This window comes from Rhinolophus ferrumequinum, chromosome 13, assembly GCF_004115265.2.
Source record: "Rhinolophus ferrumequinum isolate MPI-CBG mRhiFer1 chromosome 13, mRhiFer1_v1.p, whole genome shotgun sequence".
In the NCBI taxonomy this organism is placed as follows: Eukaryota; Metazoa; Chordata; class Mammalia; order Chiroptera; family Rhinolophidae; genus Rhinolophus; species Rhinolophus ferrumequinum.
The window spans coordinates 54,201,716-54,224,850 of NC_046296.1; the positions used below are offsets into that span (position 1 = coordinate 54,201,716).

The 23,135-nt window shown below is 37.5% G+C and overlaps 1 protein-coding gene and 1 long non-coding RNA gene across 2 annotated transcripts in view; one reads left to right on the forward strand and one right to left on the reverse strand.

Annotated features, from left to right (window-relative positions):
* HADHA (hydroxyacyl-CoA dehydrogenase trifunctional multienzyme complex subunit alpha) overlaps positions 1–23,135 on the forward strand; it is a 38,953-nt gene that overhangs the window by 6,791 nt on the left and 9,027 nt on the right. The window contains exons 2-12 of the mRNA XM_033125257.1: positions 1,077–1,118; positions 1,212–1,282; positions 2,961–3,094; positions 5,901–6,039; positions 7,336–7,455; positions 9,011–9,113; positions 12,910–13,032; positions 13,488–13,606; positions 15,590–15,646; positions 17,405–17,514; positions 21,383–21,517. Coding sequence (XP_032981148.1) covers positions 1,077–1,118; positions 1,212–1,282; positions 2,961–3,094; positions 5,901–6,039; positions 7,336–7,455; positions 9,011–9,113; positions 12,910–13,032; positions 13,488–13,606; positions 15,590–15,646; positions 17,405–17,514; positions 21,383–21,517 — 1,153 coding nt within the window. The remainder of the gene's footprint in view (positions 1–1,076; positions 1,119–1,211; positions 1,283–2,960; positions 3,095–5,900; positions 6,040–7,335; positions 7,456–9,010; positions 9,114–12,909; positions 13,033–13,487; positions 13,607–15,589; positions 15,647–17,404; positions 17,515–21,382; positions 21,518–23,135) is intronic.
* LOC117033226 (uncharacterized) lies at positions 7,469–22,831 on the reverse strand. Its single transcript, XR_004424854.1, has 3 exons — positions 22,796–22,831; positions 18,442–18,560; positions 7,469–8,045 (listed from the first exon to the last, which is right to left on the reverse strand). It is a non-coding gene; the product is annotated as an uncharacterized LOC117033226 (long non-coding RNA).

Sequence of the window (23,135 nt, forward strand, 5' to 3'; positions counted from 1 at the left end):
TAGACTTCCCCAACGTTCCTTACCTTCTATCCAGAATCCAGATTGAATGACCCTCTGCCAGGACTTCTCTTGTGATGGCTTGTGCTCAAAAGATGATATCATTATGCTGGAGAGCCTCACATAGTGAAGTGGTTGGGAAAGAGGAAGGAGAATAGCTGGTCTTTGTTATCCTCAGGGTAAGAGTATTCTTGGTGGAGTGTAATACAGATTTTTTCAGTTAGAAATGCTTAAAATAGTAAAGTGTGACATAGACTGACCTTTATAATAGTCACTAGTGCCCCTTGATTTTACTTTTGATAACACTGGAAACTCCATCTCACCATAAAAATGCAAGAGGATATGGCTGGAGAATGTGGTTGAGATATATTTAGAATACGTTTGGAACTGATTTTATGGATTGCTTTGTTATTTCTTAGTGTACACATTTCCTATTGCTACTGTAACAAATTTCCACAAACTTAGCGTCTGAAACCATACAAATTTATTCTCTTACGGTTATGGATGTGAGAAGTGAGTCTCATTGGGCTAAAATCAAAAGTGTTGGCGGGGTATGTTCATTCTGGATGCTCTAAGAGAGAATCCATTTTCTTGCCTTTTCTAGCTTCTAGAAGCTGCCTGCATATCTCAACTTCTTCAAAGCCAGCAAAATGGGACCAAGTCTTTCTCATGCTACCATCTCCCTGGTTCTCTTTGTCTCTCGCTCTTCCCCTTTGTGATTATATTGGTCCCAACTGGATAACCCAGGATGATCTCCCTATATTAAGGACAGTGAATTAATGACCTTAAATTCCATTTGCAACCTTAATTCCTCTTTGCCATATAACCTAACATATTCACAGTTTCTGTGGATGTGGACATCTTTGAGGGGCCATTCTTCGACCTACCACATTTAGTATCCCAATAATCATGTGAGCTGACACTTGAAACAAAAAAGATATGGTAGTGGTCACAATAATGGCCTAGAACACATTGTTCTAAATTTTGTTGTTGTTATAAATTCTAGTTTGTCATATATAACAGGTACTACAGAAATTGTTTTGTAAAAGAATTAATTCTGAAACACCTTTTTCTTACAGGTTATATTTGTCGCAACTTTACAGGATCTTCTGCTTTGCGGAGTAAGTTTAATTTCTTGTTGACAAGCTTACATTGCTTTTTAGATTTATTTAGCAATAAACATGTTTACAAATACATTTTCTTTCTCTTTTTAGCCAGAACCCATGTCAACTATAGAGTCAAAGGGGATGTGGCAGTTGTTCGAATTAACTCACCCAATTCAAAGGTACCTACTTTAACTTGCTGCAGTTTATTTCTAGATACACTGCATGGATTACTATGAATCCATGAATCCAGTCCTGAATGGGAAAGAAAGAAATCCACCGTAACCTTATCCTATGTGTCACGCGGGGCGGCCTGCGGGGTCTCTGCTCCCGCTCCCCACACAAGAACACAGGATGTGGCTAGGCCAAAAAGGAACACCCACGGAGCCATAGGTAGGGGAGTCATACCACTATAGTCTCACTGGAGGCTGGATTCACACGACGTGCGACCTACTGTCCACTTTTCTGCCAACCGACCGACGACTCTCCTCGACTCCACTCCCCAGCGCAGCCGCGGCAGTTATATTAGTGGCCAATGGCTCAAGGGTTACCGCTGACAGCCAACTAGCCACAGCTGACAGCCATCTACTACTCGAGCCAGCACCTTTCCACGTGAGGCCGAGAGCCTGGAAACTGTTCTCTGGGGCTCTGTCCCCACACTGTGAACTACGGTTTTGATAGTTAAATTAGTGAGTTTGACAAATTGCCCAAGGAGTGCAGTTTTCTGGAGCAGAGGTCTTTGTTTAAGAATTCCTTTTAGGTGACCTTAGGGGTCAGATTAACATCAAGGATTAATAAAAGTAACGTTCTGTTACAGCATAGAATTTAGATAAGAGATGACTTTCTAAGTAAGAACCAGAGTATAAGTTTTGTTTATAAGAATCAAAACTCACCTAACCTATCCGCTGAGGTTATCGAATCTGGTTTCTTCATTACCTGCCTAACATAAGTCATTTTTCATAAATTAGCTGGGTTAAGTGTGGTTGTTAAGCTTCCTGAGGGATCTGAATAAGTAGGTGCGGTTCACGTTGGAGGTCAAGTCCTGTTCAAAGTGGAGCTTCATTTGTTTTTGATACCTTCAACAAAGCATCCAGGCTTTTGCCAAGAACAGCTTTATTTCTGGAGCTCGTGGTTTTTGCCTATCTAAAATTGGTGTAAAGATTTTATATTTCAGAAATCTGGTTACCAGAAGTCTAGATGAATAGGAGGGCTTAGATGGAAGCAATTAATAACTATCATAAGTTAGGGAAAATAAGAGGCAGTCCCCCTCCCAGAGTATACCTTGGTACCCACTAACCAATAATTCTAACTTAAGATACTTTTTCAGAATTTTCTAAGTTGAACATTTTTCCTGAACACAAAAGTAACACATGCCTGTGGTAGGAAAATTTAAAACTATAAAGAAAAAAATAACAATCATTCATACTCCAAACCCAAAGATAACCACTTTTAACATTTAATCCAGTATTTATGAAATTAAGATCATACTATATGTCTAATTTTGATCCCTTTTTTCCCTTAATGTTATACAAATTTTTTTTTCCATGCCAGTAAATGTTTGTAGACTTATTTATAGCCTGCATATGATTCAAACTCTTAGGAATATGACCCCGGGTTCCTCTTTGGAGTAGGCCTATTTTTAAAGGGAGGGGTGCTTATAGTTGGCCAGAGCTGCCTGAATAGAAAGCTACTGGGTATTTGATTTTTCTATTCCCTGCCTTTCTTTCTTGCTTCCAACTTGCTTCCAAGTATATTTCTTCTGATAATCATATTTCCTACAATCAAATAGCATCTGATGGTGATTTGCACATCTGATACTTCAAATTTAAACTCTTAGATTTATGTATTTCCCTTTGGCAGGTAAATACACTGAACAAAGAACTGCAATCAGAGTTCGTAGAAGTAATGAATGAAATCTGGGCAAGCGATCAAATCAGAAGTGCTGTCCTTATCTCATCAAAGCCAGGCTGCTTTATTGCAGGTGCTGATATCAAGTAAGTTTTAATAAAGTTGATTTAAAAAAAAAAGAGGGGCTTGTTGTTTAAGCTGCATAATATTAAATATAACCTTTCCTTAAAGAAGTTGAAAGCAGTTCAGATTTGAATAGAATAAAAAATGCTATAAAATTGAACTAACCATGAGATGCCATTTAAAAGTTTGAAAAAATCATGTTAACAAGGACATGGGGAAGTGAGAAAGTTAATATATTACCAGTAGGAATGCCGATTGGTACAGCCACTTTGGAGAGCAATTTGGCAGCATTTAGTAAAATTGAAAATGCATGTATCATAAAATCTAGTGATGCCTCTTCTAGATATATATGCTAGAGAAATTCCACTCTTTGTACAAGGATGTTCAGTCCTGTGTAGTTTAAAATAATGAAGAATTTGAAACAAGATAAATGTTAGTCATTAGGGGAATGGATGAGTAAAACATGGAACATTCACATGATAAAATACTACAAAACAGTTGGAGGGAATTAACTAGATCCACAACATGTTAGCGTTCCAAAACATTTAAGTTTAAAAAAAAAAAAAAAGGCAAGTTGCAGAATGTTTTCTACATATATAGTTTTTATATAAAGGTTTTAAACCATACATGAAACACTTCTTTATATTATTTATGGATACAAATACGTGGTTGATCTGGAAGGATACACTACAAACATGAAAATGATTATTTCATGGCCAATGAAGTGGCTGGTAGGACTTGAGGTGGTTGTCAAAGGGAACTTTACTGATGCAGCTAATATTTTCTTTCTTTTGTTAAATGGTAGAATGTATGTTTACAATTCTTTAAAGCTCATATAAGGAAAAATACATTAGTGTTCGTTTAATGGGCTAAAATCCTAACAATTGTTAATTCTGTCAAAATACGAGTATTTGTTATTCCTTGTACTTTAGGCAATGATAGCCAGTATTATAGGCTTAATGATTTGTATTTAAGGTGTTTGTATATTTTTAAACCTTGCTGTACATTGTATACCCTTTTTTGTTGCTGTAATTAGGAATTTATGGTCTGTTTCATGTTTAATTTTTAGAGAAAGCAAAATTTTCTGTATCAAGTGCTTTGTCTCCTAGCTCAGTTATTTGAGCCTAGTGAGATACTGATGTACCAGGCAGGAAAATACTTGTAGCTTCCATGAAGCTAGCTGAGCAAGTCCCAGCATATAAAATGACAGAAAACTAGCTGTCTTTGGTCAAAAGTACAAAATTCACAGCTTAAATGTGTTTAGAAGCACAGTAAGTAGCAAATGAAACAAAACTGAAATGAAAGGACATTGATAACATTGTAGCAGATCTTTTTTAATCATTAGGGGATCTATTTAGGTTTTAGATCCCTCTAAACAACTTGAAAATTTTTTTTTTCCAATTACAGTTGACACTTAATATTTTTTTCTTTCCCCCCTTCTTCCACCTACACACACACACACACACACACACACACACACACACACACGAGTTCAAGCCGTTGTTTCTCAGTCTAATTGTGTAGGATACAGCTCCCTGGCCTGTGCTGGTATTATGAGCCTTGAGCTCCCTACCTACCTAACCCCCCACAACCCTGCAGTTAGTCGCCAGTTGTCCATTGGCTGCTCGCAGCAGCTCATGGCAGCTCTTGCCGGCCACTCACGCTGGCTGCCAGCCACAGCTGCTCACAGTGGCACACGGTAGCCCACCGCAGCACTCAGCAACCCATGGCAGCTCACGGCAGCCAACAGCAGATTACACCAACCTCTGGATGCTCACAGCAGCCCAGCTCCAAGGAGAGCTGTTGTTCACAACCTTAGCTGTAGAGGGTGCAGCTCACTGGCCCATGTGGAAATCGAACCAGGGACCTCGGCGTTAGGAGCATGGCGCTCCCACCACCTGAGCCACCGGGCCAGCCTCAATATTATTTTATATTATAATAGTTTCAGGTGTACAGCATACTGGTTAGACATTTATGTAACTTGCGAAGTAATTCCCCCCCCCCCGCATTAATCTAATACCCACCTGGCACTATACACAGTTGTTGCAAAATTATTGACTCTATGCTGTACTTTATATTACATCCCCATGACTATTTGCTTAACCAATTTGTACTTCTTAATTCCTTCACCTTTTTCACCTAGCGTCCTCAACCCCCCTTCAATCTGGCAACCATCAGTTTATTCTCTGTATCTAAGAGTCTGTTTCTGTTTTGTTTGTTCGTTCATTTTGTTCGTTAGTTTCCACATATAAGTGCAATCATATGGTATTTGTCTTTCTCAGTCTGACTTACTTAACTTAGCATAATGCCCTTTAGGTCCATCCATGTTGTCACATTGAAAGCTTTTTTTTTCTGCCATTTTGATCTGAAAGCTACCTGATAGGAAAAATCTTTAATGTGATAGTGAAAGTATTTACCAGAAGATTATTTTCTTATGTACAGAGCTTTGTAAGCTAATGATTTGTTATATTATGTTGGTGCAAAATTAATTGCGGTTTTTGCAATTATTAACCTTTTAAACCATAATTACTTTTTTTTTTTTTAAACCACAATTACTTTTACACCAGCCTAATAGAAGCAAAAATAAATTGTGCAGCACATTTTGTTCCATGGTCTCTGGATCCAGAAACTTAGCAGTCTAATAGAGATGATGGCACTGATGTTAGTGCTGTCTGAGGCAGAACCATTCTTAAACCTGAGTACTTGGAGGGTCACTAGCCCATATTGACACATGACAGGATGAGGATATAGTAAAAGAGGTATTTAACAAAATAGACTGTAGTTTCATCTTTGATTTTTTTCTGTTCTCTGCTTTCATGTTTACTGCAGCATGTTAGGCGCTTGCAAGACCGCTGATGAGGTAAGACAGTTATCGCAGGAAGGACAGAGAATGTTTGAGAAACTTGAGAAGTCCACAAAGCCTATTGTGGCTGCCATCAATGGATCCTGCTTTGGAGGAGGACTTGAGGTATGAATACAGTCCAAAGTCACGGTTTAGCTCCTTGGTGGGTTTCACCAGCTATGAACCTTTAGGCTATGCTTTTATTTTTTGTTTTTTATTTTTTCCCTGTTTGAGAACATTTACCCTTTAATTTGCATTGAAAATCAGTTTCTTTAAATATTTCGGTTACAAGTTCTGAATAGAGTGCTCGCTTCGGCAGCACAAAAACAAGTTCTGAATAGTGAAGACGTAGTAGGTGCTGCAGGTACTCAGTGTTGGCTCCCATTCCTTCCCCCCACCCCACACCCCAGGCCTTGCTTCTTCCCTCAAGATAAAAATGGGCAGTCTGCCCTAAATAAATGGCCCCCAGTGTCAAGTGTCAGCAGCCTTAGGCGTAGATGCAGTTGGATTTAAAGCGATGAAGCCCGGTAGCTTTCACGACAAAACCCATGCATTTAACCATGTTCCAAGAATTCCAATGATTGTGCCCAGACCCAATGGGCAGTACCACAGAGGTGTCATGGGTCATTTCCCTGTGAACTAGCACCTTGGGGCTGGTTTCCACCACAGCCTGTCCTCCCCCAGACCTGTCTTCTGCAGAGGAAGCGTTCCCCAAGGGCCATGATGCAAGAAGAAACAGAACTGTCTCTTCAGCCACTTGCTTATACTAGTAGAATTGAAAAGCTCAAGTCAATCTGAGCCAATCCACAGGAAACCTCCCTCATCTCAGTCTCTGCCAGGCTCTAGTGGTGGGTTGTGATCACTCTCCACTGCCATGAAATGCTAGAATCTGCTCTAAATGAGAACAATGGCTAGAATGGCTCCTAGCAACCTGGAAAGGTTGGCACAGCACAGCGGTGTGTTCTCGGAGGAGAATCAGCTTTCTTTTTAGTTATCAAACTTCTGGATAAGTCTTAATCCTTATTCTCATGGCACAAAGTATGTGAACCATAGTGTGATGTTTTCATTTATAAATTGAGAAGATTTGAACTAGATCTCTCATTGAAAAGGAGAGTCTCTGTAGGATACAGGGCTTCTTCACCTGGAGTACATATACAATTGTGTGTGCATTTTTCTACTGAGAGCTTCCACAGCTTACAGCAGATTTTTAAGGAGATCTGCAACCCAAAAAGAGGTGAATAAATTAGGAGGAAAGTATGAAATAAGGCTGGAAAGGTAAATTGCATCATATGCCAGCCTAAGGAATTACAGTTTATTCTATGGGAACGTTCCTGCTATAGAAGTAATCTTTAGACCCTCACAGATCCTAATGTTATAAAGTTACATTATCTAACATTCTAATTTGCTTTCATTTGTATGAAGCTTGCCATTGCATGCCAATACAGAGTAGCAACAAAAGATAAGAAAACAGTATTGGGCGTCCCTGAAGTGTTGCTGGGGATCTTACCGGGAGCAGGAGGCACACAAAGGCTTCCCAGCATGGTGAGTGTAAGACCCTCAGTACGTGGGGGCACTTTTAGATCTACTTCCTCGTGTGCAAAAAGCATGACATGGGTATTCGTTGTAGAGTTTAGAAACCCAAATATGAGTATATGGCATCAATGACATTTTTATTCCTGGTATTTGTTTGTTTGTTCCAATTCTATTTTTTATTTTTTTAATTCCTTGGTCAAAATTATTGGTCACGGTCCTTTGTTAGTCCATGAAGAAGGATGAAGATAAATAAGATACATGTCTTGCCTCTAGAGGTTATAATTTAATCTGTTCCTTCTCTGCATAGTACCATCGTATCCATTTTTTAAATCCATGGGTCATATTTCATGAACCATACAAGGGGCAGACCCTTTACCTGATTTGGACGATGTCCTTGCTGTATTCTTTAGAACCAGAAGAGGCCCATGAGGCTCTTGAATTCTTAAGCAGAGAGAGGAAGGACAGTTGGACCTGGAGGCTGCAGAGCAATCTTGACACCCAACTTGAGGGCCTGCTGAACCTCAGAGCTTCTAGCACTATCGATTCCTCAGTGAAAACAAGGCTCAGTAGAAATACTCTTGGAGGAAAGTTGATATGAGCTGGGCACAGAAAAATAGGAAGGTTTATTCTGTTAGTTTTCTGATAATAGTGTGCATTCCTTCAAACCATGCTTCCCCGAAAATAAGACCTAGCCAGACCATCAGCTCTAATGCGTCTTTTGGAGCAAAAATTAATGTAAGACCCAGTCTTATTTTACTATAAGACCGGGTATATGATATGATATAATATAATATATAATTAATATAATGTAATTAATATAATATAATATAAAATATAATACCAGCGATAATATAATATGATATAATATAATATAATACTGGGTCTTATATAATATCCCGGTCTTATATTAATTTTTGCTCCAAAAGACACATTAGAGCTGATGGCCCAGCTGGTCTTATTTTCGGGGAGACAGTAGGAATTGTCAAGAGGATTTATTGAAAGAATGAATAAGCCTATATGTGTGTAGAAAATATTGCTGAATTTCTTTTGTTTTGTTATAGTTGGTATTTGAATATTGCTACAAGCCATATCTTCTAGTACTTACGTAAGAAGCCCTTAGCTGAGTTCTGCTTTTGTTAAGCCTAAAATTCTTTCTAAAGACATTGTCAAATCTATCAGGTTTCTGAGTCTCCACTAGTTCTAATGTAGGAATTTTAAATATTGCATAAATGATAGGAAAGAAACTCAGAATGACATAAATGCACAATTTTAGGAAACATGAGATTATTTCTCCACCTTATCAATTCCATAAGACAGAAATCCTACATACTGAGTTAAAAGAAGAGCTATAAAGACATTTTTGCTTCAGCTGAAGATTTCTAATCCCAAAAGTTACCTAAATGTGTATCAGTATGATGGAAAATACAACTAATTGATAAATAGTGTAAAAATCTGGTTTGCTTTTTCTCACTTTAGTATGTATTTTGCACAGTTGAGTGATTTGTAAACTATAATTGTCACTGATATTTTTTCCCCTATACTCTGATCCTTGCTTGTATGTTAGGTGGGTTTGCCTGCTGCTTTTGACATGATGCTGACTGGTAGAAACATTCGTGCAGACAGAGCAAAGAAAATGGGACTGGTTGACCAATTGGTGGACCCCCTAGGTAAGTGTTAGCATGCCTCAGAGTTGGGCTTTATTAAGTTATTTATTTTCTCAAAGAATTGATACCTTGAATATTTGTTAGAGTGAAATTCGAACTCTTAAGAAATGAGTCATCATTCTGAAGAGTGAAGTTTTCTAAAAATCACAATACTAAATCATTTCAATATCACTCCAGTTTCTCTTTTACTTTATTTATAAATTGGGCATCATGAGTACAGAGTTGAATGAAGTCATTATTTTTGGTTCTTAAATTACCTATATCGTTATCCATGATAACCCACCTTCATTTTTTTGTGTGTTTTAATAATATAATAAACACATATGAAGCAACCAACCTGAGAGTGGTCTTCAAACAATAATTGTCATTTGCTGATGTGCTGCTTCCCCCGCATGCAATTTCTTTGCCTCCCCTCACCCAAGGAGATCACTATTCCAGATTGTGTGTTCATTACCCTCTCTTATTTCTTAAAAATCAGCATTATGGAAATGTTATTTACATAATAATAAATCTACAAATTTTTAATATACAGTTTGAGTTTTGATGAATGTATATTGTGGTGGAAACACAACCACATCATACAGTAGAACATTTCTAATATGTAGTATTTTGTCTTCTTTCACTTAGCATAGTGCTTTTGAGATTCATCCGTGTTGCGTATGTCAGCAGTTTGTTCCTTCTTATTGCTGTTACTACATTGTATGGCAAGATATTCCATAATTTGTTTATCCATTCACCAAATAATGGACAGTTGAGTTGTTTCCAGTTTGGGGCTGTTCTGAATAAAGCTGTTATGAACATTCATCTTTATGTGGACATATATTTCATTTCTATTGGACAAATACCAAAGAGTGGATTGACTGAACCATATGATAGATGTGGTTCTATCATATGATAGATGTGTGTTTAGCTTTTAAGAAACTGTCAAACTGTTTTCCCAAAGTGATAGTACCGTTTTGCGTTCCTACCAGCATTATAGGAGAGTTCTAGTTACTAACGACTTTGCATGGTTAGTCTTTTTAATTTTAGACATTCTAATAAGAGTGTAGTGCTATCTCATTTGTAGTTTAATTTGTGCTTCCCCTAATGACCAAAGATACTGAGTTTCTTTCATGTGTTTTATTTGCTTTCTGTATATCTTCTGGTGCAGTGTTCAAATGTTTTATCCATTTTGTTTGATTGAGTTTTTCTTATTACTGAGTTTTCAGAGTTCTTTATATATCAGGATACAAATCCTTTATGAGATCTGTAATTTTCAAATATTTTCTCCTTGTCTGTGGCTTGTGCTTTCATTATCTAAGAGCAGAAATTCTTAATTTTGATGAAATCCAGGATCCGTTTTTTATGGATCCTGGTGTTGGTGTTCTATCTAAGAAATCTTTTCCGCACGAAGATCACAAAGGTTTTTCTCCTGTGTTTTCTTCTGGAAGTTTTGTAGTTTACCTTTACATTTTGGACTGTGATCCTTTTCAATTTAGCTTTTGTATGAGATAAAGATGGAGTCTTTTTTTTTTTTTTTTTTTTTTTTTTTTTGCATAGGAATATCCAAATGTCCTGCCACAATTTGTTAAGAAGACTCTTCTTTCCCCATTGAACTAATTTGACATCTTCATCGAAAATCAACTCACCCTATATGTTTGGGTTTATATCAGGATTTCCTATTTCCAATTATCTATATGTCTTTACTTAAGCCGGTATCACACTATCTTAATTATTATGTTTTTGTAGTAACACTTGTAGTCAGGTAGTATGACCCACTCCAACTTGGTTCTCTTCTTTCAAAATTATTTCACCTGAACTAGTTTCTCTGCATTTACATAATAAATTTTGTAATCATCTCATCCATATCAAAAAACATGCCTGCTAGGATTTTGACTAGAATTGCATTTAATCATTGTAACAATTTGGGGAGAATTGACATCTTTATTGAGTCTTTTCATCATGAATATGGTATAACTCTCTATTTAGGCCATCTTTAATTTCTTTTAGCAGCGTTTTATAATTTTCATTGAAAGTATCTTACATGTGTTTTCTTAAATTTATACCTAAGTATTTCATACTTTGAGCCAGTATACTTTTTTACTTTAATTTCTCATTATTAATTATTAATATATATAATACAATTGGTTTTTGTATGTAGACCTTGTATTCTATGATTTTGCTCAATTTATTAGTCCTAGTAGCTTTTTCTATAGATCCCTAAGGATTTTCTACATAAATAATCATGCTGCCTACAAATAAAGACATTTTGGCTTCTTCCTTTCTCATCTGGTTGGCATTTATTTCTTTTTCTTAACTAACTGCAATGACCAAGATCTTTAGTACAATACTTGATAGAAGTGGTGAAAGAAAATACTGTTATTTCAATATTAGAGGAAAGCATTGGCCCTGATGCTGTAGGGTATACGATGTTATAGTAGCCTTTTCATATGTGCCCTTTATCAGATTGTGGTGTTCCCTTTTATTTATAGCTTGCTAAGAATAGATGTTGAATTTTGTCATGTGCTGTTTCTACATCTAATGAGATGATTGTGTGGGTTTTTTCTTTTTTAGTCGATTAGTAATGTCAATTACTGATTTTTGACTATTCAACCAACTTTGCATTCCTGGAATAAACTCCAGTTGGTCATGATGTATTACATTGTTGGCTGGATCAGCTAACATTTTGAAAGAAATTTTTATGTCTGGTCATGAGAGATAATGGTCTCAGGGATAATTTTCTTGTAATATTTTTGCTTGGTATTGGTATTAGGGTAATGCTGGTTTCATAAAATGAGCTGGCAAATGTTCCCTCCTCTCCTATTTTCTGGAAAATTTTGTGTAGAATTGTATTATTTCTTCCTTAAATACTTGATAGAATTCACTAGTGAAGTTATATGGACTTGGAAGTTTTCATTGTTGGGAAGGTTTTTTTTACTTGTGAATTCAATCTCCATAATAGATAATAAGGCTATTTGGGTTCTCCGTTTCTTGAGTGAGCCGTGGCTATGTTTCAAAGATTTTGTCTATTTCATTTAACTTGCCAAATGTATTGTAGTAAGTTGTTCATAACACTTCATTATTATTCTTTTTAATATCTTTATACTCTGTAATGATATCTCCTCTTTCATTCCTTATATTGATAATATGTGTCTTCTCTCTCTTTTTCCCTGATGAGTCTGGCTAGAAATTTATCAACTTTATTGATCTTTTCTAAGAACCAGCTTTTAGTTTTTCATTGATTTTTTTTTTCCTGGTTTTGTTTTCTATTTTATTGATTTTAGCTATCTCATTCTTTCTTTCTGCTTGCTTTTGGATTTAATTTATTCTTTTTCTAGTTTCTTAAGAAGGAACCATAGATAATTGATTTTAGGCCTTTCTTCTTTTTTAATATAAACATTTAAATCTATAAATTTCTCTCTCAGCATTGCTTTATCTGCATATTTTAATGTTATGTTTTCACTTCCACGAATGTCAAGATATTTTCAGATTTCTCTTGTGATTTTTTTCTTTGATGGCTGTGTATTTTAGAAGTGTGTTGTTTAATTTCCAAATATTTGGGGGATGCCTCAGATATCTTTTTGTTATTGATTTCCAGTTTAATTCTGTTGTGAGTGTACAGTCAGTCCTTATTATTTGCAGATTCCCTATCTGTGAGTCCATAGTTCATGACTATGCCACCTACCAGTCTGGCCTGACATGGGAAGCTGTGCTAGAAGTGGGTTGCAGACCCTTTGGCTTTGGCATGCCTAGGTTTTTGCCTGCCTGGGACTGATCTAAGCCGGATTTACATTCCAGTCTGTTGTGTTCATTTTTATAGGACCAGGATTAAAACCTCCAGAAGAACGGACAATTGAATACCTAGAAGAAGTTGCAGTTACTTTTGCCAAAGGACTAGCCGATAAGAAAATCTCTCCAAAGAGAGACAAGGGATTAGTGGAAAGTGAGTATCGTTATTAAAGCAAAGCTTTTTTCGAGGGAGTTGAATTTTATTTGCTATAAATTTTAAATGAGGAAGAGGTAAATACATTATTTACTCGAAGCATAAAGTTAACCTTAAGGAGTACGACAGCTGTGCTGTAGGGTCAAGTCCTGAACCTCACACTGGTTAGTTAAAACCATTTTTTAAAACCTTTTTGTTGCATAAAATTTTAGACATTAATATAAAAGTAGAATACTATAATAGTATGATAAACATCCATGTACCCAACATCCAGCTTTAGCATTTATCAACTGCTGAAACTATGTTGAAAGAAGTGCTTAGGTTGAAATTTAGATTTTGTGTATCAATAAGGATCAGTTCTTTCATGTAGCGGGAACTACTGCATTTGTATTGAGTTTATAGCACAAGCTAACAAGGGAGACTTGCTAAGTATCTAAAAGCATTTTATCTTACAGAATTGACATCCTACGCCATGAATATTCCATTTGTCAGGCAACAAGTTTACAAAAAGGTGGAAGAAAAAGTACAAAAGCAGACCAAAGGCCTTTATCCTGCACCTCTGAAAATAATTGACGTGAGTCTTTTCCCATACTCTCTGATTTTGATTTCTTATATATTTCCTCCCTTGCATAGCACAGTACTCTTTATTGTCATTCTGGACCATATGCCACTACAAAAGTTCTTAAATCAGCTCTTAAAGTACTTACCAAAAATAAGAGAAGAGTATAGCAAGCTATGAGGACTCATATAAATCGACGTACTGGAGAATAATCCAGTGCCGGGCATACTTATTAGTTGATGAGTTTAAAACTACCAGTTATAAACCAAGAAGGAACCTATGTCATGTCAATATAACAAGGCCAGTGAAATATTGAACATTTATAAAGAGGTAGTTGAAACAAAATTGATGGCTGTGTTCTACCCTTTGTCAAAACCATTGTCAGTACCTAAAGTGTCTCATTCACTTCCCCATTGCTCTAATTATTAAAAAGATGTAATGACATAGAGAGGTTCTGAAAAAGAGCAATCAAGGAGGATAGTTAAAATGATCACAGTGTTGACTGAAGAAACTTCTATCTAAAGGTAGACTTTAGAATGGAACTCCTCAATCTGGAAAAGTCCAAGATTAAGAGAGCGTATAATCAAAGACCTCAAAATTAGAGAATGGATCAGTCCAGAGAGAGATTTTGAGCAGAAGACACCAAGTACATAAAATATGAAACGTGATCCCCTACCTCCATCATCTCACAGTCTGGGCTGCGGAGATTAGATACATACATATGTGGTAAGGCAGTAACAGTATAAGGGACATTATAAAGCAGCACAGAATTAATGCCAGATAATTGGGACAGAGGAAAATTGCTAAATGCGCAGAGGAGGGAATAGTCACTGTGAGCCAGAGACCAGGAAGAGCGGGATTTGACCTGAGCCTTGAAAAATGGATAGAGAATAGGTGAAGGGAAATGGTGCCAGGTAGGGTGGGCATTTCGAGCAAAGTTGCAGAAGGAAGCACGCAGGAGGCTCTTCAAGGAACCTTTAATGAGATCAGTTTTTGTAGGAGGATCGTGAAATGTCTGCAGAAAGGCAGATCCAAGCTAGATTTTAGGTTGTCAATAATGAATTAAGAAATTTGACCTTTGAACTATATAGGCCATGGAGAACCATTTTCGTGGCAGTGAGAAAAAATGGATTAGAAGGAGACAAAGTAGAGCGATGAATTAGGAAGCTATCTCAGTACCTCAGACTTGAAGTTTGAGTAAGATCCTGAGATATGATAGTAAAAATATGAAGGTAGTAAAAGACTTGCCAAAGACAGATATGAGCCAAGTTTTAGAAGTATTGTATGTAGATATTTCAGGAAATTCAAGCAACAGTAGTTTAGACAGAGAAGTCAGGATGTAGATTTGTTTGTTTTTTTAATCTGTCATTCTCATAAATGATGGTGATTGAGTACAGGGTCATTTCTTCCTCTTTTATACTTGCCATTGTACTTAGGATAGAACTTACCCCAAATACTCAATTGAATTTCATAGAGTTCCTGATTAATGTGATAAGCTAGATGACATGTCAGGAAGACTGCATTGAGTGAGAAAAGGGCTGAAAGTGGAACTCTGGGGATCTACGTACATTTAGAGAACAGGAGAAAGGTGGGAGACGTAATTTAAGCAGGGGGTAAGGTCATGAAGTGGAACAGGTAAACCTATTGCTGGACGTGGAAAGGAGTGATGACACCTCTTGCTATGATAAAATACTAGGATTCAAAGGTGGATAGGGAGGTGGATTTGAGCAGTGACACGTCTGTTTTCCTGTTCTGACTTTTTAATTCTTTTTCCTTCCATTTTATTTCCTCCCATTTTATGATAGGATTAGCACTTGCCTCAGAGGTGGAGAATTAAATCAGTCTTCAGTAACCAGGCACTCAATCGTCTCTTCTTTCTCCATTCCAGACTCTTGACTTACTCTTTAAAAACTAACAACACTAGCAGTTTTGTTCAGCATTATTGTACATCTCGCCAATCCAGTCCAACAGTGAACGAGTACTTTATATGTTTTTTAGGTGGTAAAGACTGGAATTGAGCAAGGGAAAGATGCTGGCTATCTCTCTGAATCTCAGGTAAAGTTATTTCCTTTCAATTTTTTATTATTAGATCAAACAAAACCAAAGATCTGAAAGTGTACAAAACTAAAAAATATGCAAAGCCTTGTAAAAACTTTTTCTCCAGTGGTTATCATTTCCTATGATTAATCTCAGTGAGCAAGTAGATGCAAGGAAACCCTAGTGGTCCCCAGATATTTGAACTTGCTCTTAATAACAAGCGTAGAACTAGGAAGAACAGGGGCAGAGTTGTAATCCTTTCAAAATGAATTGCTTGGACATTTTGTACTGTAGTTGGGCTGGTTTTGTTACGATAAAATGAATACATCGATAGAAAAGTACAATTCTTACTTGTTAGGGCATAGAGATAAACCTTCGAAGCCCAGCCTCTCTTTGGTAAATTAGAAAATGAAATGTTTTTTACCAACTAAAAGAAGAAAAGGGACGCAGAAATCAGCCTCACCCCTCTCACTTTCTGAGTTGGTGACATGACAGATTTAAGTGGTTTGGGTTGTTTTAAGTTTTAAGCAGTCATTGAAGAATGATTGCTCTTTGCTAATATTATAGGACAAAAGGTATCTGACTAGCTTAGGACAAGTTCCAGAGGAAACATTTTTGTACTTCATTGCTTATTGCAGTTCACTTGATTTATTCTTTTACATCATAACCAGGTATACATATACATATATATATATATATATATATATATATATATATATATATATATATATATATAGTAAAATTGAAGCATATTTCATGAATCAATAATTGCCCTCTTTGTGTGTTGTACTTGGTGTTTCCTGTCTGTTATGCTTATCACAACCCACTAATTCATGACCACTGATGGATCGCTACCCACATTTTGAAAAGTCACTGGTTTATTGAGTAGAACCTACTTCGTCAAGATTAGTAAAGCATTGATTCTGTAGAACATTGTTTCATGTTTTGTTAGGACACGATAGCAACTTTATGCGAAGGAGTCCTTCTTTGAAATACGATTTGAAACCATGTAATTGTGCCAGTAAATTCTAGTTATATTGGTGATGATAATAGCTAATATCAAAACCTTAGTCATTTTACAAGCGTTCTCATGTAATCCCTACAATACTACAAAATAGGCACAGTTTTTCCCATTTTAAGGATGAAGAAAGCTTCACAACTGGGAAATGGCTGAGTCAGTATTCAAACCCAGTTCTGTCAAACCCAGACTCTAAATCTCATGCTCCTCCCCACTAAATTGAGACTTGTTTTGTCTCCATAAGTGGCAAGTTTCTTTTTAAAGTGGTAAGTACCACGTGGGCAACATGCTATAGTGGAAAAGGTCATACTACCAGGGTTCAAAGTGGTCATACTAACCACTTTGCGGCAATGTGGCTTTGAGCAAGGTCACTTAATTTTTCTGGGCCTCCTCTTCCCAATCTTTAAAATGAGAGTGTTGGTTGAGATGATTGTGAAGGTCTATTTTGGCTCTGACACTCTAAATCCATGAAAAAGGATTCTACAACCTCTGGTCTAGAGAACGAGAGCCCAGTTATATCCCAAACCTTTTTTCAAAGTAGTGGTCAGAAAGGGATGCAGATGAGAAGAACAAAGAGAAGACACATGAGTAGGAGACAGAATTCTGCAGCACAGGCACGAGTCCCCGGAGGCCCTTCTGTCCTGAGCACATTGGCTTTGCAGGAGTTACCTCTGCTCCTCAGACACACCGAACGGAAGGAATCCACATCCCTGACACTGTCCAGTTCTACCTTTTCTTGTTCCTTCTTTAAATTTCAGAAATTTGGAGAGCTCGCAATGACCAGAGAATCAAAGGCCTTGATGGGACTTTACCATGGTCAAGTCACGTGCAAGAAGAATAAGTTTGGAACTCCGCAGAAGGAGGTTAAGTAAGTTCAACTCTACCTAGGAGGCCCTTATAGATTTCATGACGTGACAAGCTTGTAGAGGTCTTTGAAGATCTACAGAACTAGATTTTCATCTTTAATCTTGTAAACTCCTTCTGTCCTGAGCACATTGGATCCTTATTCCTACTGAGAACTTTTTTGGCTTTATAGTTCTGCCTGTGCTGAGTTTTCTCCAGGCCTCTCTGCTGCCTCTTATAGAGGCTTTCATGTCTTGCCATTGATGTCCCCTAGAAGTCTGGTTGAGGTCCCCCCTTCCTAAACCAAACACCCACTACGCCCTATTTCATGATCTTATTTCTCCCTGGGACTTGAGATACTGTCTCTGGGAACTCATACTTCTCCCTCATTAGAAAACATAAAACCTCCTTCTAATTGTTAAAACGTTGACCTTCTTTTCACTTACAACCTAAGCATTTGAGATTCTACTTGACTGTTTTGTATCTATTCTCTTCAGCAAGGCTTTCAATGTTACATTTCCTAACTAGCTCTTCAACATCTTAATAATGCCCCTAAACGCACCTTTTTGCTCAGTGGTTCTCAGCGTGGGTGATGTTGCCCCTCGGGACATTTGACGATGTCTGGAAATTTTGTGGTTGTCACAACTGGGGAGGGAGGGATGCCACTGGCATACAGTGGCTAGAGGCCGAGGATGCTGCTAAACATCCTACATTGCATGAGACAGCCCTACAACAAAGAAGTATCCAGTCCAAAGTGTCAACCGTGTTAAGATTGAGAAAAGCAGCTAATGGTAGGTACTACCTTGAATGAGATTTCAATCCAACATAGAAGATAAAATGGGTAAGAAGTCTGGGCAAGACCGAAGATTCTAGCCAAGAGGGCTGATAGCCAAATACAATATGAAGTAGAACCCTAAGTCCCTCTCTAGCACACATGGTGATCAGTACTAACCTGGTTGCATTTGTTCCACGTAACACCGACAGTATCTTGCATTCACTGGGGGAGGTAAATCACTTCCGTGTGGCAGTACAGTGATGATGGCCACTTAAATCTGCATCTCTTCACCCGTCCTGCAGAAATCAGAACAAAGATAACAAAGCCATCCATTCCCCATGTGCAGCTTAAGTAGAAGGCAGGTAATGCTGCTAACCTCTAATTATGTAAGAGGGAGACTTTATTGTAACAGGAAGGAAAGGAAGCAGAAAAGAAAAATATTAAGAGTCCTGCAAAGTCACAAAATCATGACACACTAACTTCTATACTCATCCTTCCAGCTATCCCAAAAAAAAATATATCAATTAGAGAGACTGTGTTTTGCAATAAAGGAGGGTCCTTTTATTTATTTATTTTTATAATTTTTTTTTTTAATTGGGGAACAGTGTGTTTCTCCAGGGCTCATCAGCTCCAAGTCGTTGTCCTTCAATCTAGTTGTGGAGGGTGCAGCTCAGCTCCAAGTCCAGTCGCCATTTTCGATCTTAGTTGCAGGGGACGCAGCCCACCATCCCATGCGGGAATTGAACCGGCAACTTTGTTGTTGAGAGCTTGCGCTCTAACCAACAGCAATCTGGCCGATCCTAGAAGAGGGTACTTTTAAATTTAGAAACCTAGTTAGCCCCTCCGGATTCCTGCTCCTGTCTGCATATAAATTATGTGCAGATAGTTTATAACCACTTGGAGGTGTTATGTGCCAAATACACAAAAAACGACAGGCAACGTCCATATAAAACTAACATGAGAAGAAAAAAGAAAATGAGAATCAAAATACTTAAGCTTATGAAAATTCTCCCCCCAAGAAACAACCACAATGAAGAAGAAAATTTATAACAGAACACTTCCAAACTTGCATTAAATATCCTTAAACAAGCATTTGCTGATAAGAAAAAAAAAATCTCCTCTAATCAAAATTCAAAACCTCAGAACTAAATGGATAGAAAAACTAAATGGATAGAAAATGATGTAAAAATTGACCTAACTGGGGAAATAAATTGAAGTAAGGGATAACATCATCTTAGAAATTAAGACTAAATTATAAGGTACCCAAAGCAGATAGATTGAATTGAAAATTTAATAAAGAACATTGAAAAAGGGGATATCAGTAATACCTCCATTTCTGTCTGTGTAGGCCTTTTCCCCTTGCCTTGGATAATTCCTTATCTATTTTTTCTTAAATTAATTTTTATACAAACAATGCATCTCTGTTCTCCTTTTTAAAAAACGATTGTAAATAAGGTTAGATACGAGATGATACTGTTATGTTTAGGGTTGTAATATAAAAGGAATCTTTGTGTCTGACCGTGTAGCTTGCTCTTTTCATTCAGTGTACAGTGCTTATTGGTACACAGCAGTTATCTTATGCCTTTTAATCTCCTACTGATGGGATTGATGGCTGTTTCCAACTTTTCATTATTATAAACTTTGTATGACAGTTCATTGCGGCATGTCACCTTGTGCATAACTGCATTTCTCTAGAGAATGAGAAGTAGGTCCTAGAGTATATGATTTTGGGTTTTAATGAATTTGCCCTCCAAGGTAGGGCAAAGTATACTTCCATCAGCTCTGCATGAAAGAACCAGTTTTTGTACATCCTCACTGATACTTTAAAATTTTTTGCCCATCTGACGGGGAAAAAATAGCTCATTTTAATTTTTATTTCCTAGCTTATTGGGAAGGTTGAGCATCTTCATTTGCAATTTCTTCTTTAGTAAACTGCTTTATATAAGCCCTTGCCCATTTTATTTAGTTATCTTTTTTAATTGATATATGCATGTTCTTCACATTTCCCCAGAATAATCCTTTCTCTGCTATATATCTTAAAATTTCTTCCTGTTCTGTTGTCGTCTTAATATTGTGGGTTTATTTATCAAACAGAAATTTTTAATTTTGATGCAGTAAATGTATCAGTCTTTTTTTAGCCCCTATTCTTTATATTTCTCTACCCTGTTTTCTCATTCTCCAAATACTTAACACTCACCATATAAATATTTTTCTTATTACTAAACTACATTTGAAAAACGCTCCAGGACTTGAAATTAGGTTTCCTTTTTGGGTCTTGAATATGATTTTTGAACATTATAATCAGAATTGTTAGGAATAAAATTTTATCCTGCGTTACAACCCTCATTTAGGTCTACAGTGATGTAAACTTGGCCTTCTGTTGTGAAAAAAAAAATTTTAGCTATATGAGAATATCCATATTGTTCCAGAACTATGGAAAACTAAAAAGAGTGATCAGATATGATCTCTGGCCCTCAAAAAGATTAGAATTTGAGACAAAAAATAATGTACACGAACCTATTCCAGAATAGTGTGGAGTAAGCCAGTTCGTCCTGACAAGTTCAAGAGGAATTCAGAAGTGGAAGAGGCAGGAATGTGCAAGTATGGAGGTGTTTGAGGGCGGGTAAGGTCTGGAAGCAAAGACGCCATCCAGGAGACATTTGAACTAATCCCAGTTAGGAGTGATAAAAGCACAGATTTCAGGAGAAATGAAAGATGGCTGAAAAATGGTAAAATCACTAACAAAGTAGTTGGAAGAAGAGAAGTTACTCTTGGGCATGTCACTCACTGCAAGTTGGCTTTTGTTTGGAAAACAAAAACAGTCATGTTGACTTAAGCATAAACTGAGTTGTTTTCGGTGATCTCAGACCTTGTTGGAAATCAATATAATTCTGTCTTCTTGGATAGACCAATTCTTTTAGACCTAATGAATATTTGTATTTAACTTTGAAGACAATCATTTACTAAAGGTATATTTTTACAGATAAAAATTATTTGAAATCGCTTATTGTTGTGCCTGCTTTAGTGGGTTTATTGGATGATAACTTGGGCAGTCTCCCACTTTTACTGAAATGATTAGGAGTGATTTACTAAAAGTTATTTAATCCTTGCCTTTCAGGCACCTAGCCGTTCTTGGTGCAGGGCTGATGGGAGCCGGCATTGCCCAAGTGTCTGTGGATAAGGGCCTCAAGACGATTCTTAAAGATGCTACGCTCACCGGGCTGGGCCGAGGACAGCAACAGGTGCTCAAAGGGTAAGCCTGCTCTCTGCCTCTGCCAGCAGTTCGAGTGGTTTTGGTTTTTGCTGTCCCAGGTCCCTTTTTCCTGAACATGACGAGTACTAGACCCTCCATAGTTAATCCAGGTCTCCTTTGATTTGGGGGAATGCTAATTCCTTCCTTCACTTCATTTTGTTACAGATGTTACAAACCATTAACGTCATTGGAATCTGTACTCTTTGAGTGCAGAAGAGAAAACTTTATTAGATATTTTTAAATGCCGTTTATTTTATGCTTTGGTATCAGACTAGAAATTCTCATGTTTGGCAACTTGGATAGTTTCCATGTAATTGCTATATTGTTGTGAAACATTGAAACAGCATGACTCCCTGTGTCTTTGTGGAAAGAACAGAGGTTAGGATGTGAGGAAATGAAGGTAACTGCACGTTGAAGGTAGGGCGGGGATCAGAACTCCTGAACCTTGTGTTTCTTGACTGGCTTTACTATAGAGAAGCAGTTAACTGATTTGGTTCCACAATGTCTGAGGCTTTACAAGACTCTCCATCTTACCTCTGAATTAATAAAGGGTAAATGCCCGCCTGCCCCTTTCTCCTCCCCCACACACATATGGGTGTTTTGCAGAGTGGGGGAAATGGAGCGGCAGTTTGGTCAGACTGGGAATTGGTTTCCACTCAGTTCTCTGCCGCTGTGATGGACAGGCTGCCTGCACTTAGGCTGTCCTGCCTGTGACTTTTAGCTGAGTGAGCATTTTTTGTTTCTTAAATGGATTATGTAGCTTAAGCATGTTTTTACCCCTTTTCTGCACGGAAGCTCATATATTGCTACCATAATGCTTTCCAGGACCTGGCAGGTTTAGTCATTTTGGCAGATTATTGTAAGATAGCAAGGAGTTGGAGTACAAGATTCTGACCAAAACAACAACAAAAATGGCACGTGCTGGATGACAGCATTGCCCTGAGACTAGCCTGCAAGCGTCCCCAAATAGCATTTCACAGTCACCAGAATGAGAAGTGGCTTTCTCCCCTGATCTCTTTTGGATCCAGGTGTCCCGGGTTTCCCTTTTTGCCTTAGAAGCATCCGGCTCTGGTGAATGCCCCTCACCGTACTGCTGACTGGAGGCATACATGTGTCCTGCCCTCCCTCGGAAACAGTTTCACTGGGCATTAGAATTAGAGCAATTAGTAATATTTTGACCTCTGACAAACATCTTGTTTGCTGATTGCTGACATGGCTGTCAGAAAGCAGGAGGGTTGAACCCACACTTCTAAGACCTGACTACTTCTGTGAACTTACCTTGTGGCTCTAATTCTTCTTTTGGTTAAGGAAATTAGTGAATAGGGTTTAGCCTCACACTTCAATCAGGGAAAAACTCTAGGGCACTTATTCTGAAAATGTGGGCAGATTAAAACCTAGGAGAGCCTCTTTTCCTTGGCAATAAAAAACAATCAGGTAAATGTCTGAGTAGCAGGAATCCTTTTTAGCTGTCTGTGGCAAAGAAGAAACCTGAAGTTAATATTTTATGTAATCAATACAGTATGCTACTAGGTATTGCCTAGGGAGTCGATTAAAAATATAACAAATAATGCTTGGTCTCTGTCCTACAGAAGATTACAATCACAGAGTAACAAAAGGA